Source organism: Adiantum capillus-veneris, chromosome 10 (assembly GCF_014529385.1).
Source record: "Adiantum capillus-veneris isolate H3 chromosome 10, ASM1452938v2, whole genome shotgun sequence".
Lineage (NCBI taxonomy): Eukaryota > Viridiplantae > Streptophyta > Polypodiopsida > Polypodiales > Pteridaceae > Adiantum > Adiantum capillus-veneris.
This window is the reverse complement of record NC_140940.1, coordinates 78397944-78415969: the sequence shown is the minus strand read 5'-3', so window position 1 is coordinate 78415969 and position 18026 is coordinate 78397944. Positions and strand designations below refer to the sequence as shown.

The 18026-nt window shown below is 46.0% G+C and overlaps 1 protein-coding gene across 2 annotated transcripts in view; it reads right to left on the bottom strand.

Moving 5' to 3' along the window:
* LOC147449113 (kinesin-like protein KIN-12E) overlaps window positions 1-18026 on the bottom strand; it is an 81982-nt gene that overhangs the window by 42598 nt on the left and 21358 nt on the right. For both annotated transcript variants that reach the window (XM_086521686.1, XM_086521685.1), the window contains 9 exons: window positions 14195-14278; window positions 13993-14112; window positions 13795-13908; window positions 13596-13688; window positions 13362-13451; window positions 13200-13270; window positions 13036-13110; window positions 12861-12948; window positions 12705-12763 (listed from right to left, as the gene is read on the bottom strand). In XM_086521686.1, coding sequence (XP_086377812.1) covers window positions 12705-12763; window positions 12861-12948; window positions 13036-13110; window positions 13200-13270; window positions 13362-13451; window positions 13596-13688; window positions 13795-13908; window positions 13993-14112; window positions 14195-14248 — 764 coding nt within the window. In that variant the 5' untranslated portion in view covers window positions 14249-14278. The remainder of the gene's footprint in view (window positions 1-12704; window positions 12764-12860; window positions 12949-13035; window positions 13111-13199; window positions 13271-13361; window positions 13452-13595; window positions 13689-13794; window positions 13909-13992; window positions 14113-14194; window positions 14279-18026) is intronic.

Below are 18026 nucleotides of genomic sequence, written 5' to 3'. Positions count from 1 at the left end.
CAAACGTTCCGAAACGGCGTTCCGAACGAGTCCCGTTCCCAAAACGGAGATGGGAACGGAACGCCGTTCCGAAACAAGGTGTAACCGGAACGGTGTTCCGGAATGGGCGAAACATGAGGTGGAACGGCAAAACACGGGACAGAACGAGCAAAAGTAGGCATTTGGGGGGAAAAAAGTGGGCTTTTGGGGGCAGATTTAGGGCTATTCGGGGAATATATTTGGTGCAGTTTGAGGGCAAGTTAGGGGGCAGATTTGGGGACAGTTTTGGGGTTGTTTAGGAGTTTATTTGGGACTAAGTTAAATGGAGGTAATTCAATCCTTACTTTAGGTGGACCGTTCCAGCCTCGTTACCATTCCGGCCCCCCATCCTCCTCCCCGTTCCCGTCCCGTTCCGGACCCTCCCGTCCCCGTTCCCCGTTCCCGTTCCGGGTAACTATGATTTAGAGAGGATGTGCAGCCACTGATACATATAGCCCGCAGGGACGAGCAAGCTAGGTACATGTGGGTGAGACTGAAAGCAGAGACAAGTAGATACCTCTATCTAGCTATTTGTTACGTTACCCCGAGTACATCAGTGTATGCACCACCCAAAGGACAGTCCCCTTTCTCTATTTTGGATGATGACATATGGGAGTTCTCTAGGGACGGTGACATTATCATCCTCGGGGACTTCAATGCTAGGACTGCCCATCACCAGGCAATGTTTTATGATACTTCAGAGGAGATGCTAAGAGAGATAGATGTGGCAGAGACGGGCTTTTCCAAACTATCACACGATATGGAATATATTGAGTATGGGCGACACCTGATAGACATGGGCACTGCACATGGATTGACCATCTTGAACGGCCTACAGAGATTTCCTGCTGCGAGAGGCTTTACATGCTTCCCACACAGACATGGAGCCAGCACGGTGGACTATGTCATGGCACAACCGAATCTCATCTCTAGTATCGAGGATCTCACAGTTGGGCCCAGACCGGTCGGGGTGGCGGTGGATCATGCTCTGGTGTCAATGACCATCTCCTTCCATTTCAGTGCAGCACACAGGCCACGAGTAGCAATCCCTACTCGCTACACATTCACAAGGGAGACGGACTCTGTATACATGGACGGAATCTACAGACGCCTATGCACTGAGGACCCGGGGCGACCTCTGTAGGAGCTAACTACTATACTGACACAGACATTACATGAGGCAGCAGCTGAAGCATACCCACACACCCAGCCTGAGCAGAGACGCCGATTTGGGAGCTGGTACGATGAGGAGTGCCGCCAGACTAGAGCCAGACTTCAGAGGGAGGTGATGTTGGGGGACGTCACGGAAGAAGAGGGCTTTTTTGGCTAGACTCGAGCAAGATCTATATCAGCTATTCTTGAGTCAAGACTCGCGTGAGGCGTGGCGGCTCTTTCATGAGCAGTCCCCCCCCTTGCTATTTCCTCCACAGAGACCTGGGGTCAGTACGCATCATCTCTGTACACAGTACCTGGACAGCCGCCCCTCCCCAACCCCCCCGACCCATGCCCACATACATGTGTCTTTTTCACTGCTGAGATGGTGAAGAAAGCCATTGACAGGATGAAGACTGGGAGAGCATATGATCATGAGGGCCTAGTAGCTGAGCATTTCATGCATGCCAAAGACCTACTAGCAGAGCTTCTAGCAGTTATGTTTAACCGTGCCATGTGTGAGGGCCTACCAGACACTTGGAACCTATCTACAATCGTACCTATCTTCAAATCAGGAGACCCCATGGAGCCTGGGAATTATCGCACTATTATGATTGGGCACACACTGGCACGGTTGTATGCATCCATTCTTGAGCAACAACTGAGTAGATGGGCAGAGAGGGAAGGAATACGTGCAACTGGGCAGGCAGGATTCAGGAGAGGCTTCTCTAGTCTTGACCATATCCTAACACTCAGGGCCATCATCGAGGAAGGCAGATCTCATGGGAAACGGATCTATTGTAGCTTTGTGGACTTCCGTAAAGCTTTCGACACGGTACCCAGAGCTAGACTAATGCGCAGATTACAGGAAATGGGAGTACCCACAGAACTCATTTGGGGGATCATGGCATTGTACAGATCAGTAGTAGGGCATGTACGCACCCCGGAGGGACTTTCTACACCGGTTCACTCCACTATTCGGGTGAAGCAAGGCTGCCCGCTCTCTCCCACTCTTTTCGGTATGTATGTGGATGAGATTTCTGACTACATTGACAGCGATGGGGATAAAGGTGCTCAGTTGGCAGGGACATGGATTCCACTTTTGTTATATGCTGATGACATAGTGTTGATCTCCGAATCCCCAGAGGGAATGCAACGTCAATTGGATGCTCTGCATACGTTTGCCCACGAAAGTGGTTTGTCTGTCAACCTGGGTAAAACCAAGGTTATGGTGTTTAATACCACCCCACAGTGGATCAGAAGGTCAGCACTTACACTCACATACGACCAGGAGACTGTGGAGTACACAGACGCTTACACTTACCTTGGAGTGGTTTTTAGCGGACATACATTCTCACTCAGAAGAGCAGCAGAAACCAGACTTACTAGAGCCCACGCAGCATTGGGTAGATGTTCGCAGGTTCAGTTTCAGGAGCCCCGGACGAAGCTCTGGCTCTTTGACACCTTGGTGGCTTCAGCATTGCTCTATGGAACCGAGATATGGGGACCTTCACTAGATCACCACGGGAGGACGGGTCGCTCAGACGGATGGGGGAACATGGAGAAACCTCTCGTCTCTATGATCTCGCGGCTCATTAAAGCCAAGGCATCAGTACCACGGGCCATTATCCGAGCAGAGCTAGCAGCCCCCCCACTTGTGGTGGAGGCGCTCACCAAACCGCACATGGGCACTTCCTAGAGACAGATATGCTCGCATAGCACTTGAAGCCTCTCGACAGTTAGCCATACAAGGAGATACAACATGCTGGTATGGGGAGATGACATCATGGTTTCAGGCACATGGGTTCAGCATAGACCGCCGGCTGCCACCATTCCCATTACTCATTGGATGCACCATCTCTCACCCTTACACAGTCAGAGATCACCAAGCTCATACGCCAAGACCTTACCCAGCTAGACACCAGAAGGACATGGATACAACCAACACAGGAATTGGGCACGAAGATGGCTTTTTACAAAGACCACCTTCTCCAGCTTACGGAAGATGGTTTTGTGGCAAGACCCAAATACATGGATACCCACTTGTCTCATGGGATACGATGTGCTATTGGCCAGTTACGCACATCTTCTCACCAGTTGCGGATTGAGACGGGGAGATACAGCGGAGTACCAGCAGAGGACAAGACATGCCCCTTGTGTAACATGGAACCTGAGACAGAGCTACACTATACATGTCGCTGCCCCGTCTACTACTAGATACGAGGCCGCTTCCATTGCTTGTTCAGAGAAGGTTTTGGACCACTCTCAAGAGTCATGGGATACGAAGATCAAAGATGTCTGGGTTTGTTCTTGCTCGAGCTGCGCAAACATAGAGATAGCCTGATGAATGGCGAGGCTAGCCAGTCTCAAAGACGGATCACAGACTTCTTCAGAGCAGACAGGGGACAGCCGCAAGAGCCACTCCCACAGCAGAGCTCCCCCTCGTCTCATACCAGAGGCACACTGATTGACCGAGCGATTGAACTGGGGAAATCCAGGCGCCTGCGACTGCGAAGAACTACACAGCATCGACGGAGGCTACGACAGAAAATTCGGAGCACGCTGGCCAGGCATGCACGACGCCCGGTCAGACTACTAACCATGGAGGAAATTGATGAGATTCGCCAACGACCGATGCTAGATCTCTTGTGATTCAGCTATCCCAACAAGCCGCCCCTTTTTTTGCTTGGTCTTTTGCTTGGTTCACATCGATCAACTTAGGACCCCATAGTATATATCTTTGTTTTGTACTGTTGTTAGGTTATTTTGTTACTCTGACTTTGTATCAGATCCACCACTTTGTAACTTTCGGGTCTCATAGGTCATTATGGCCTTTTGAAGACGTTAATATAACATTTCATCTCTCTCTCTCTCTCTCTCTCTCTCTCTCTCTCTCTCTCTCTCTCTCTCTCTCTCTCTCTCTCTCTCTCTCTCTCTCTCTCTCTCTCTCTCTCTCTGTGCATTGCTTTATGGAGCTGAGATTTGGGGACCTTCACTGGATCATCACGGGAGGACAGGCCGCAGTGACGGATGGGGGGACGTGGAGAAGCCTCTGGTCTCTATGATCTCGCGGCTCATTAGAGCCGAGGCTTCAGTACCACGTGCTATTGTACGAGCAGGCAGAGCTAGCTGCCCCCCCAATTGTGGTTGAGGCGCTCACCAGATCTGTCTCTTTCATACACCGCATGTGGGAACTTCCTAGAGACAGATATGCTCGCCTTGCACTTGAGTCCTCTCAACAGTTAGCCATGCCGGGAGATACAGCATGCTGGTATAGGGAGATGACATCATGGTTTCAGGCGCATGGGTTCAGCAGACAGATTGCCTCCTTTCCAGTACTCACTGGATGCGCCCTCTCTGACTCTTACACAATCCGAGATCACCAGGCTCATCCGCCAGGAATTGACTCAGCTAGACACCAAGAGGACATGGATACAACCAGCACAGGAGCTGGGCACGAAGATGGCTTTCTACAGAGAGCATTTCCTCCAGCTTACGAAGGATGGTTTTGTGACAAGGCCCAGATACATGGACACCCTCTTGTCTCATGGGATACGATGTGCTATTTGTCAGATACGCACATCTTCACACCAGCTGCGGATTGAGACTGGGAGATACAACGGAGTACCAGCAAAGGCCACGACATGCCCCCTGTGTGACATCGAGCCTGAGACAGAGTTGCACTACACATGCCACTGCCCCGTCTACTATGAGATACGAGGCTGCTTCCATTGCTTGTTCAGAGAGGGCTTTGAACCATTCTCCAGAGTCATGCAGTACGAGGATTAGAGATGCCTGGGTTTGTTTTTGCTCGAGCTGCGCGAACACAGAGAGAGCCTGATGAGAGGAGAGGCTAGCCAGTCTCAGAGACAGATCATAGGCTTCTTTAGAGCTGCCACTGGACACCAAGAGGAGTTACAACTACAGCAGAGCTCAGCTCGTTGCCTCACACGAGAGGCACACTAATCGATCGAGCGATTGAGTTGGGGAGATCCAGATGTCCACAATTGCGGAGGACTACACAGCATCAACGGAGGCTGCATCAGAGGATTCGGATCACTTTGGCTCGACATGCACGACGCCCGATCAGACTACTGACCATGGAGGAGATTGATGAGATCAACCAGCGATCGATGCTGGATCTCTTGTGATCTAGCTATCCCACCTAGCTGTTTAGCTGCTTAGTTCACACCTAGCAGTTTAGGATTCCATAGTATTTTATTTTGTCATTGTCATTTTGTCATCTTGTTACTCTCACTTTGTATCAGATCCACCACATTGTAACTTTCTTGTCTCATAGGTCACTTTGGCCTTTTGAAGACGTTAATATAACATTTCATTTCATTTCTGTGCGTGTGTGTGCGTGTGTGTCGCGTGCGCACATGGAAAGGAGGCTGATTCTAATACTTGAAAATCTCCCAGAACGTCCAAATGGTGCCTATTCTGAGAGCAAGTACACCACTCTTTACATAGCGGGCCCTCAAGCTTCAAACGGAAAAATGAAAAACTGGATACAACTAGGCACCACATGGCCAAACAGAAAAGACTGAAGGCCAAGGTCAAAAAACTCTCCTATAGAGAGTAAAAAGTGCCCATGCAAGCTAAGTCGAGAGAGGATGTCGGTAGCCTCTAAGAGATATGCACTTAGACCAAAAGCCTAGTCAGCAATTGTAAATTAAGAACCCAAGCCAATGCCACCACAGGTGAAGATGACAGTGAGCAGCTACGAGAAGCTCGATGTCGGGCAGATGCCCGTGAACTGGTAAAATCTGACAACAAGAGGTAATGGCAGAACAGAAGGAAGAGAGTAGTTGGAGGCGAAGATAAGAAAGAAGAGGCAACTGACATCACCAAGATATTCAGGAGTATGGCACGAGGTGGGTAACAAAGCACTACACCAAAGCTGACAAGGAGCTTTCATCCAAAAGAGCGAGCAATCCACTTGCTGAAGGTGGCTCTTGAAGACCATAGCTAGAGAGGGAACTTCTAGGAGGCAGTGTAGGTGGCTTTGGCATAGCATCCAAGTGGAAACCGGCTGAAGAAGCTAAGTGGCAAGTGCTAACACGAACGCAACTAGCCAACCTCAAACAAACCAACTGCGAACAAGCAATAACCAAAATCAAAAACCCAAACAAACAACCCAAGCCAACCAAAAGAAGAGGAAAGAAAGCAAAACAAAACAAAAACGACAGAAACAAAAAACACATAAAGCAAACCTTAAGGACAAGCTTCCACGCACACACCCAAAAGCAAACCTTAAGGACACACAGACTCTAAAGGCAAGCTTCCACGCATTTTTATTTTTTTTGAAAATCTGTTTTGATTGATTTACCTGTGGGAAACCTCAAGGCGAGGAAAACCCACCAAAAAGATCATATACAAAGGGAAGAACACTGAAGTGCTCTGCGATACAAAAGCGCTAAAAGCAAACATAGAAAAGCTGCAAGATTTCTAGGGATATGTCCCCAATGTCAAAGGCAAAATGTAACGATTGCCTCAGCGAAAACTTGAACGCACACACACCTGCACACACTCAAACCCACACACACCAACACAAGAGCAAAAGCAAACAAGAACCAAAAAGGAAAGACCAAACCTGAAACTGATAGAGCACGGACGAACCAGCATAGGGAGAAACGCCCGAACAAGTGCCAGGGAGTCTTGAAGTAGCCTTCTCCATGCAGAAACAATTGTCCTGACAAGATACTTAATTCTCTACCAAGAACAAGAAACAAGCTTGCTGCTGCTCGCCCTCGCCATCACGCATCCCTTCCCCTGACCCTTCTCGCCATGGCACCCTCCCCCCCACCCTCCTCTACGTGTTGCCCCATGCCTCCCCCGCCTCTTCCCTCCTCGTTCAGCCCACCCACCTTGCTCCCTGTTTCATTTTATCCCCGCCTCGCCTCACACCCTTGTCCCCGTCGAGCTCCCTATGGGCTCTTTTCAGCCTATTGGGAGCCTTTCTGGTCGTCCTCGCCTTCCTTTTCAGCAGTAGACACAAAATGATGGCCCCTGCTTCACCTTAGAGGGACTCTACCGAAGTCCAAGGTGGTTCAGAACGTACTGTACTTGGCGTATATGTACGTACTGTACGTTATTCCGTACTAGAAAAAAAATTATGTACGTAAAAATACGTACTCTTGTGAAAAAAACTCAATTTACCAAACTTTCTAGAACATTTCTCATAAAAAAAACATGAGAGGGCAACAACTTTTAGAGACATTTGAAGACATGTTTTACAAAACAACCACATACTGTGTAACTACTGCAAGAAACTTTGTTTAAACGACATTGGTGATTGAACAGGCATATCAAAGCTGAAATGAGAACTGGTTTGGTCACCCAGAAGTCAGCAAAAATGCATCAAAAACCCTAAGCCACGCTTATCTTCCAAAAAGAAAACTTTAAAAAGTGCCCTATACTGATCGATCTGTACCGTACGGATCGTACAGTACGTCCGTATGGTACGGTACATACGTTTTGATCCTACCTTGCCGAAGTCCCCTTGACCAACACCGAGGACCCTTCAACTTGCCCTTTCGTCGACAGAGCAAGCGAGCTTGATGACCTAGTGGAATGGCTTCAAACCACACGGCAAGATCGTTGACATCTAGAAGATCCTAGAACGGCTTCAAGTCATTTGCAAGATCGTTGACGCACGGCCCAGTGGAGGCGAGGTTCGGGACCTGCTCCAAGCTCGACTCCTCAAGGAAGGGGGGGCAAGATCATCGTTGTGCACATTCTCGATAGAGGTTATTATCGGATAGAGTTTCAATCTCCAAAGATGGCAATCAAAGTGATCTTAATGAGCCTGCTTGGCATTCGGACAGCACAGTGGCACCACGGCTTCGACTCGACTTCGGATGTGCTGTCGATGGAGACAGATCTTCCTATCTCGGTCTGCTTCCCATGCTTGAGGCAAGAGTACCTCCCGTTACTTTTCAAGATTAGCATTATGTTGGTTCCTCAATCCTCTCTTTATCTGTGAAAAAGATATATTGCCATTTGCAGACGTTCTCTTGGCTAGCGCAACACTGCAATATGGTATGGAATATGAAAAAAGGTACTACATGCTGACACAATAAAGTCATGAAAGTGTGGCATGCTAAACTTCCCCTAAAAGAGCGATTGTTTATGTAGAGACGTATCATCGGGGTTCTCCCGATTGGCAAATTTCTTTGCTCCAGAGGAATGGCTTCCTCGCTAGTTGTGGTGCCGGCATTGAGACTTTTCCACATTTATTGTGTTATTCTCCTCATACCCATTTGGTTTGTGGATTATGTCTTCACACTCATTTCCCTGAGATACCTTTTAATCCATATTTCTAGCTTTTAGGAGTGCTTCCACCGTTGCTTCAGCTGTATGCATACCTCTTCGCTGGGGCTAGATTCTGAGTGCTCCGGACAGTTTGGAAAGGATGTACTTTTCTCATGTTTGAGCAGCAGGTTCAGGTGGATTAGTTAGTGATCTTTATTGCTCAAGGTTCCTTTTAGTCCTTAGGGAAAGAGAGAGCTTTCCGTCTTGTAGAGTGTTGTGGTCACGAACAAAGTGAGTGGATGTTGTGCGTGCAAGTGAATGAGACTGAGAGAAGGAGAGAGAAGAGATACGACACCCGAGAGGTTGTAAAACCCTCCTCCGAAGGCCCCACTCTCGTCGACGAGAGTGGTCTACTTTGATTGCACAAAGGTGTACAATGCGAATGCAATGGACTGATGCAACTTGGACTATGCCGATGACGACGACGGTGGTGACGACGACGACTTGATGGCTGAAATCTGTGGTCTTCGATCTGCTGTTTTTCGGGATTGTTTCGGTGGCTGAAAATGACTGTTTTGGCTGCGTTTTGATGGCTGAAAATGGGGGAGCACCTGCAACCAATCTGGGGCTGATCTGCTACGAAGTCATAGGCTGAAAACGCTGTGTATATGCTGCAGATTAGGGCTGAAAGTCAAAAACGCTGATGCATGGCTGATGCTAGCAAAAACGCTAATGCTGATCTGGGCCGGAAATCCAAAAACGCCAATGGGCTGATTTGGGGAAAACGCTAGCAAAGCTGATGAGTCTGCCGGCGATGGCAGTAATCTGCTAACGCTAGGGTGCTTGTGGTGTTGACGATCCAAGCAAGGCTGAAAACGCCAGATCTTGGAGGTAGGCGAGGATGGGATCTCCAAAAACGCCAAGGTGCTTGAGGGGGTACTGCTGAGAAGTTGCCTGTTGAGTGGGAAGCTCCTGCTGCCTCTTCTGCCATTTAGTGCTAACTTGGGTTTGCTTATATAGAAACTTAGCAAAATTGCCCTACCTACTTTTGTTGGAAAGTCACTTAAAAATAATAAGTGAAAATACCAATAAATAGGAAAATAGGCTAATGCACTGGAAAATTCCCCTAACTGATGCTAATGGATTCTGATGGGAATTCCAATGATCATGCTGTGTGCAACCGGAGGATATGCATCTATGCTAAGTGACTGGGCATGCACGGTCTACGAATAGACTCACAAGTGCCAAATCACTTCTAATCTAACTTGACTAGACTTGACGGAAACCCTGCTATGGTGTAGCTTGTCCACGGACACATAGGGTTGGGATGTGTCACGTGACATTCCACCGTTGCTTCAGCTGTATGCATACCTCTTCGCTGGGGTTAGATTCTGAGTGCTCCGGACAGTTTGGAAAGGATGTACTTTTCTCATGTTTGAGCAGCAGGTTCAGGTGGATTAGTTATTCCTCTTCAAAACCTCCTTCGACACTGTTAAATTTGCGCGTGACTTGGATGAGCTCTCCTCCCTTCATTATGATCTCTACTTGACTGTTTCTGATTTACCACATGTAATCTTTTATATGGGTTTTCCTCTTTTCTAATGTTTGAGCAAGTTCATGTGGATGAGATATCCCTCTTCAAAACCTCTTTTTGACAAACTCTTGCGACTTGGATGAGCTCTCCTCCCTTCATTATGGACTCTACTTTGATTGTTTCTGATTTACCACATGTAATGTTTTAGATGTGTTTTCCTCTTTTTGAGGTTTCCCATTAGTAACTCAATATGATATTACTAAAAATATATGTGTGTGTGTGTGTGTGTGATGGTCACACATTTATGTGCGCACATTGTCACCCCTTCTTTTGGTCATTGGCAACTGACTTATTGGGATGTTGTATTTGGGAAGCTTGAAGGACACATTCCTGGATGTCCCTTTACTTCTTCTCTAATTGTTGATTGGAAGGTTGTCACTTCACATTTGGCTTGGGATGGTCGACAATCCTCTGGGGGTAACTCTCTTCACATGGAGAGTCTGCATTGGAGCAGGGTTTTTGCTTCGACTTTGGTTCAAGGTCTCCTCGCCAAGCGTATTTTCTTTCCCAAAAAGGAATCTGTCAGGTGCATCAGGTAGTTGATGACTCGGGTTATGTTCTTTCTTTTGTTGATGCCATCTCCCGCTTTCAGTTGGGTCTTCACTATTCTCCTCTTTGGCGGGAGATTCAAAACATGCTTGCTGCTCATTCGCCCATTCCTCCTCTGGATGAACACTCTCGCTTCTCTGATTGGAATCTGGCTACTACTAGATTGGACTGCATCTTAGCTGCCAGTGTCTATGCCATTCTTCAATCTGATGTATGGATTGTGCATCGGGGTAATCAGCTATGGTCGCTTTCCGAGTCATCCTTGTGGTGGCAACACGCATTGTCTCGCATTTGGCAAAGTCATCTACCTTTGAAGGAACGTGTTTTCTTGTGGCGGTGCTTGGTGGGAGCTCTACCTGTTGGCAGTGTGTTGCATGCTCGGCATATTGCACCTTCCCGCTGCCCCAGATGCCTTGAAGCTAAGGAGACCGTGCCACACTTGCTGTGGTGTTGTCGTCACTCCAGAGCCTTCATTTGGCAAGTGTCGACTGCTCTTCGACTACGTTTTCCTTCCGGCTTTTTCACAGACGATTTTGGCTTTTTGGGGTGCTTCGATCACCACAATCTCAGTTTGCGGTCTTCTTCACCTGGGTCAGATTTTGGACTATGTGAGCCATCTGGCATCATAGGAACTCCTTAATGTTCCAGGGCACTTTTGTTGACCCCTTTCCCTATTTCAAATTATCTCTTGGTCAAGCACTGCATTTTGCCTCTTTGAAGCTGGAGTCATCACTCTTGATGCCTACAAGATTTACTTTGACTGTTCCTAGCCTTCGAAGCCTCATAGTGCTCCGTCTTTTGTATCCCTTTCTTTTCGTGGGTTTTCCTCGCTTTGAGGTTTCCCACTTGTAAATTAATCAAAGCAGATTTACAACAAAAAAAAGTGTGTGTGTGTGTGTGTGTGTGTGTGTGTGTGTGTGTGTGTGTGTGTGCACGTGCGCGTGCATGCGTGCTAGGGGCAGTTGTCTACACGTGGAAACGAGAAAAAAATGGAGTTTCCAAGACTTTCAGGTAACTATGCCTTGCAGGCGCTAAGACATACTGTCATTTGAACCTACACTGTTATATCCAATCTGAACATTGGTAATGTAACCTTATAAGATCCATCCACCGTGATGCATTCCAAAGAATATTCGAGGTGAATCTAATGAATTAGAGTCTCAGGTGCACCATATTCTAAGTTGAAGGGGAGGATTGTTACACAAGCCCAGCTTATGGGCACAACCGCTAGAGATGACACATACACATGTTGAGCCATTAACCATTGAGTGTCGACCCACAATATGTGGGATCATATTCTTTCAACTCCTCACTTCCCTCTCCCTCGAAACCCTATAGACAGCCCTTTTATCATTGTAGTGAGCTTAAGCATATTTTTTATGAGTAATTGAGTGAATTTCTTTACATACAATCTCTTAAGTTTTTGGTATTCCAATTAAATACTTAACGCGACTTGCTCTACTAAACTGCTAATGACTAGGAGTTTATTTCAAGTAGTGGAGACAAGCGTCTGCATGCACAAAATGCCCCTACTACCTAGTACCATGTAGCATATGAAAATTTTGTCGAGCCCTAAAAAGAAAGAGGGCTATGTCTTTTACACAACAAGCGTGATAGATGGTAACAATTCCAAGCTTGCCATGCAATTGAATTGCTTTCTCAAATCAATGTTCTCTAGGTAAGAAATACTCAAGAAAATTGCCAAATTTCTAGATTTTCCAACCTACTAAAATTGTCAGAAGAATGCCAAGAGACATTTTCAAACTTCCATTTATTGGAAACTTGTTGTGTCGACCAAGGAGAAAAGGGTTCTGTGTATTACCCATATCTCCCCAACGTACTTCATTTTTTTGCCATGGTTATTAACAAGCCATTCAATGAAGAACCAACAAGTCTGAATAATTGAACATGTGATATATAGATATTATTCTTAATCGTGTGTACAACTATGGGTTCTCTTAGATACTTCGTTTTGTAGATATATAGTTATTCATCGTACATATAAATTTACACACAACTTAAACATAAATCTCTATCAATATATGAATCTGTCTCTTTGTCTATCTATGTACAAATACATGAACATTACATAAGTGCAAATGGAAATGTATATCAGGCACCAAAGCCATCTTACCATTTGGAGGGGCTAATATTTGCTATAATTGTAGTTTTGGAATTTCCACCCAATGAATCCTGCGACCCAGTCACAAGGAACACAGTTCTTATATAGCACACAATTTGAAGCCTTTTCTGAAATTTTATTCCATTGCAGCTGTGTTGAGCCACATACATGGAGAAGAAAGGTTAGCTTGGAGTCACGATACGGTACATGCCGCTGTTTTCCATTCGCAATATCAACTAGACTCATAATGACAAGCCTGCACAATACAACGAATCAGAGGCTTCGTAGCTTTCCCTTATGTACTGAGAATAAATGAAACTACCAATAACAAATATGAGCATACCCTAGAGTAGAAAGAGACTTGTTGATGTTTGCTGCCTCTTTAAGCCTTTCCCCCTCAGCACCTGAGCTTTTTTGCCTGCTCAGAATTTAGTTGTTAGCTATATAAACCCAGGATAAAAATGGTGCGCATCACATAAGAAATATGAAATATGTGGGGCAATAGACCTCTCAGATCCTGCCAAATCAACAAGATGAAGCCTTCCAAATCGACTGTTTTTAATAGATTGGCTAGTCCACTGTAGGAATCAACTACAAGATGGTTAATCACTATGCCGGCAATACTAGAAAGAAAAGAAAATAGGTCCTAACTAACAAGTTTCTTATTACCCTGCTCTCGATAGCACAAGTGAACACACTATGTGACCTACTGCTTTCTCTGTTCATATTTGTGGCCGCAACCTTCCTGTTTGCAGCTCCCTGTAATTTAACAAAGAATAATCAGCAGAGGTGCAATCCCTTTGGTTGAGAGAAGATTCTGCATTGACGCCCCGCCCCCCCCCCCCCCCCAACCCCCAACCCACCCACAAAAAAAAGTATACTAGACAAATCACAAATTAATACCTGAAGAAGTAGGGTAATAACATCCTGGACACTTTTTACCTCAATCTCAGCAAGATTTTCAACATAAACGCCTCTTCTGGCATCTTCTCTCAACTTCACAGAATAAGCAACAGCTACAGTTGTTAGGGTCTCTCACTTGGCATTCAATGCAAAAAGAAGGCAAAACCTTACATAAAATGTAATCAACAACCCACTTTACCTGAAGATTTGCCGTAGACGGCTCAAGAAGGTCAAGTATCTGCTCATTGTAGATTTCTAAAAAGGAACATTTGCACAAGAATTTAAGTTGCTCACTGGTTCGCTTCCCTTCCTCCTAATGAACACCAAGCAAACAAGCAATTAATATACTTGTTTCTGTTGGGGACCCATTAAATTAGCAGAGAATGTAGTTTCTCACCTCAAGGATTCGAGCAAACAGATACTCAAAGACCCGAGAAGTCATACCCCTGTTGATGCTTGGTCGATGCTGAGCACCCTCAAGGTCCCCTAGCATAGTAAAAGTTTTGCCACTTCCTGTCTGCATTGATCAAAGCAAGAGTGCTCAAGTACAAAGTAAAATAAGGCTGCTCTTGCAGTTTGTAAATAAAACTAGTACTGACCTGACCATAAGCAAACATGCAACTGTTATACCCCAGCAAACAATTGTCGACCATGGGGAGACCAGCAACCTTGAAAATCTTTTCCTAAAATCAAAGAAAAAGAGAGTTGAGTAACTTCGAACAAGCCAAATGTAAGAAATTACTTGGACGTTAGTTTCATAATATGTTCTTTGGTGACTGAGCCATGGATATAAATATGAGAATCTGGCACAGAAGTAGTGGTGTATCTACGTTTAGTGACTATCGCCAACAACGACTAGAGCATGATCAGAAATGTCATCAATACATCACTACACTGTGAGTACACTGTAAGTAGTTTTCGGGAAAAGGATGAAATCAACTGAGCCTTACTTCAATTTTGCTTTTGTTCTATACAAAGTGAATTCAATATGAAAATAAACATAATATAGAGTCTCTTTATGAGACAGGCAAGAAGCTTATACATCACTCAAGTCATGAGATAAGCTTATATAGCAGTGGTGTAATGAATCTGGAGCTTCTATACAGAGAAAAATAAAAATAACGTATCTCCTAGCTTAAAAGCGCAAGCTCAATTTCTCCTAGATTCAAATGTTTAGCATAGCACAACTCAAAACAACACCCATACTACTACCATCTCTAAAATATGCAGCTGAAACTCTGGTAATAATCCAAAAAACTCTGGTAATAACCCTCACCCGGGCTAACAATTGTCAGAAATGGCAGCGGAAGATGGACCGGTATGGCTGAAAACAGAGCAGCAGACGCACAACCTCTCATATCTGATAATGAACAGCAGCAATCTCCAAATGTGGAACCCTCAAGGGCACCCCATCACCGTGAACAACCTCAATCTGCATTGGATCTGCAAAAGGGGTCGCCTAGGGATGGAGAGAACTCAAGAGGAGGAGCACCTACGAAAACAGAAGGGAACAGAGAAATTTGGCGGAAAGAGAAAAATGGTAGCAGAACTGAGACACACAAAGAGAGAGAAATGAAATGTTATCTTAACGTCTTCAAAAGGCCAAAGTGGCCTAATCGACCAGAAAGTTACAATGTGATGGATCCATCGATGTTGTGTAGTCCTCCGCTGTCGTGGGCGTCTGGATCTCCCTAGCTCGGTCGCTCGCTCGATCAGTGTGCCTCTGGTGTGAGGCAACGAGCTTTCCTGTGGTAGTAGCTCCTCCGGGTGCCCAATGTCTGCTCTAAAGAAGTCTGTGATTCGTCTCTCAGACTGGGCAGCCTCTCCCCTCGTCAGGCTCTCTCTGTGTCTGCGCACCTCGAGCAAAAATAGACCCAAACATCTCTGATCCTCGTACCGCATGACTCTATAGAGTGGTCCGAAGCCCTCTCTGAATAAGCAATGGAAGCGGCCACATATCTCATAGTAGACGGGGCAGTGGCATGTGTAGTGAGACTCTGTCTCAGGCTCCATGTCACACAAGAGGCATGTCCTGGCCTCTGCCGGTACTCCACTGTATCTCCCAGTCTCGATCCGCAGCTGGTGTGAAGATGTGCGTATCTGGCCAATAGCACATCGTATCCCATGAGACAAGTGGGTGTCCATGTATCTGGGCCTCGTCACAAAACCGTCCTCCGTAAGCTGGAGAAGATGCTCTCTGTAGAAAGCCATCTTCGTGCCCAACTCTTGTGCTGGCTGTATCCATGTCCTCCTGGTGTCTAGCTGAGTCAGGTCTTGGTGGATGAGCCTGGTGATCTCGGACTGTGTAAGAGTCAGAGAGGGTGCATCCAGTGAGTACTGGAAGGGGGGCAATCTGTCTATGCTGAACCTATGCCCCTGAAACCATGATGTCATCTCCCCATACCAGCATGTTGTATCTCCCTGCATGGCTAACTATCGAGAGGACTCAAGTGCAAGGCGGGCATATCTGTCTCTCGGAAGTTCCCACATGCGGCGTATGAAGGAGACAGATCTGGTGAGCGCCTCCACCACTAGTGGGGGGTCAGCTAGCTCTATCCAAATAATGGTACGTGGTACTGAAGCCTTGGCTCTAATGAGCCGCGAGATCATAGAGACTAGTGGCTTCTCCATGTCCCCCCATCGATCAGTGCGACTTGTCCTCCAGTGATGGTCCAATGAAGATCCCCAAATCTGAGCTCCATAGAGCAATGCAGAAGCCACCAAAGTGTCAAAGAGCCAGAGCTTCGTTCGAGGCTCCTGAAATTGAACATGTGAACACATCCTCTCCAATCTACCCAATGCTGCGTGGGCTCTGGTCAGTCTAGTCTCTGCTGCTCTCCTCAATGAAAATGTTGGTCCACTAAAAACCACTCCAAGGTAAGTGTAAGCATCTGTATACTCCACTGTCTCCTGGCCATATGTGAAAGCGGGCACTGACCTCTTGATCCACTGTGGGGTGGTATTATATACCATGACCTTGGTTTTACCAAGGCTGACAGACAAACCACTTTCCTGGGCGAACCTATGCAAAGCATCCAAGAGACGTTGCATCCCCTCCGGAGAGTCGGAGATCAACACAAGGCTTAAGAACTCCTCAAGGCTTAAGTAGGGCAAAACCTCTGTCAAATTCTTAGAAATTAAATCTTTACAATAATTTAATAATAACTTTGACCAGGGCTAGGTTTCTTGGTGAAACTGTTGCACATCTGCCAATCCAAGAATCCGATTGACCAGGGCTACGTTCCCGGGTGAAACTGTCGCACATCTGTCGATCCAGAAATCCGATTGATGTGGGGAATGGCTCGTTGGATTTCTGTAACCTTAAACTACATGCACGTCATGCCCGACACCCACAGTATTGTAACAACAACTGTCAAAATGATTGTACAATCCATTTATGCAAGAGGGTTCCAAACCTGGAAAACATAATCTAATGGACTCGTTCGAGCATGCAAGTCCCGCAAACAGGCTCACAAAATTGTCAATACTAATCCTCCTAGGATTCTAGACACTTCTATCTAGGGATAGTTGGAAAAATGGCTCTGGAATTCGATGAAGCATGTCGCCGTGGTACATAGAGCCATGTGCACGTGACAATTGAACGAGCTTCTAATTGTGCACTCTTCACAAGAGAATCACTAATCACAACATGCATATAGCCAGGATTAAACAAGATCACAATGCGCTAACCATTCACATAACCATATCACTTCATGAGAGACTCATCTAGATGATCGTTAGAAACTTGGGGCACATTAGTTTTCTCATTTATAACACTAACAAAAGATATGGATTTTGTGGTGCATTGGGTTCTTTCTTAGGACGATCTCTTTTCATGTCACCTTTAGTGTGACACTTAAAACATCTTCCTTCTTTTCCATACTCAGTTCTTTCTTCAAGCCAACCTTCTATTATTCCTTGAACAGACTTTTCATCAGGTGTCAACTTTAGGGATTTCCTAAATTTTAGCCTTTCCTTTATTATCATTGTTAGGTGAAGATTTTTGTGCTCTACGTGTAGTGGAAGATTTAGAAGGTTCGGTCAAGATTTCTATGCTCTAGGTGTAGTGGAAGGTTGAGAAGGAGAGGTGCTATGGTTCTAAGCCATTCCGCTTATTCTATTGGTTTTGAGGGTTCTGCAAGGTACTTTACTTGTTCTTCTTCAGCTTACCTTTGTTGTGCTTGCTTAAGAGCTATCTTGACGACGGCATTGTAGTCAATAGGGTCTCAGACTTCTATATTGTATTAGATATACTTGTCCAAACCAAAGAAGAAAGCCTTCTTGCGATCCTCATGCGACTTACACAATTGCACACCAATCTACAAAATACGATTAGAAAAAGACATAACGGGAGTCCCATTTTACTTGAGGCCTCTCTAATCCTATTTCAAGCGATCAAGACACTGTGATGGCAGAAAATGAACCTTGAGC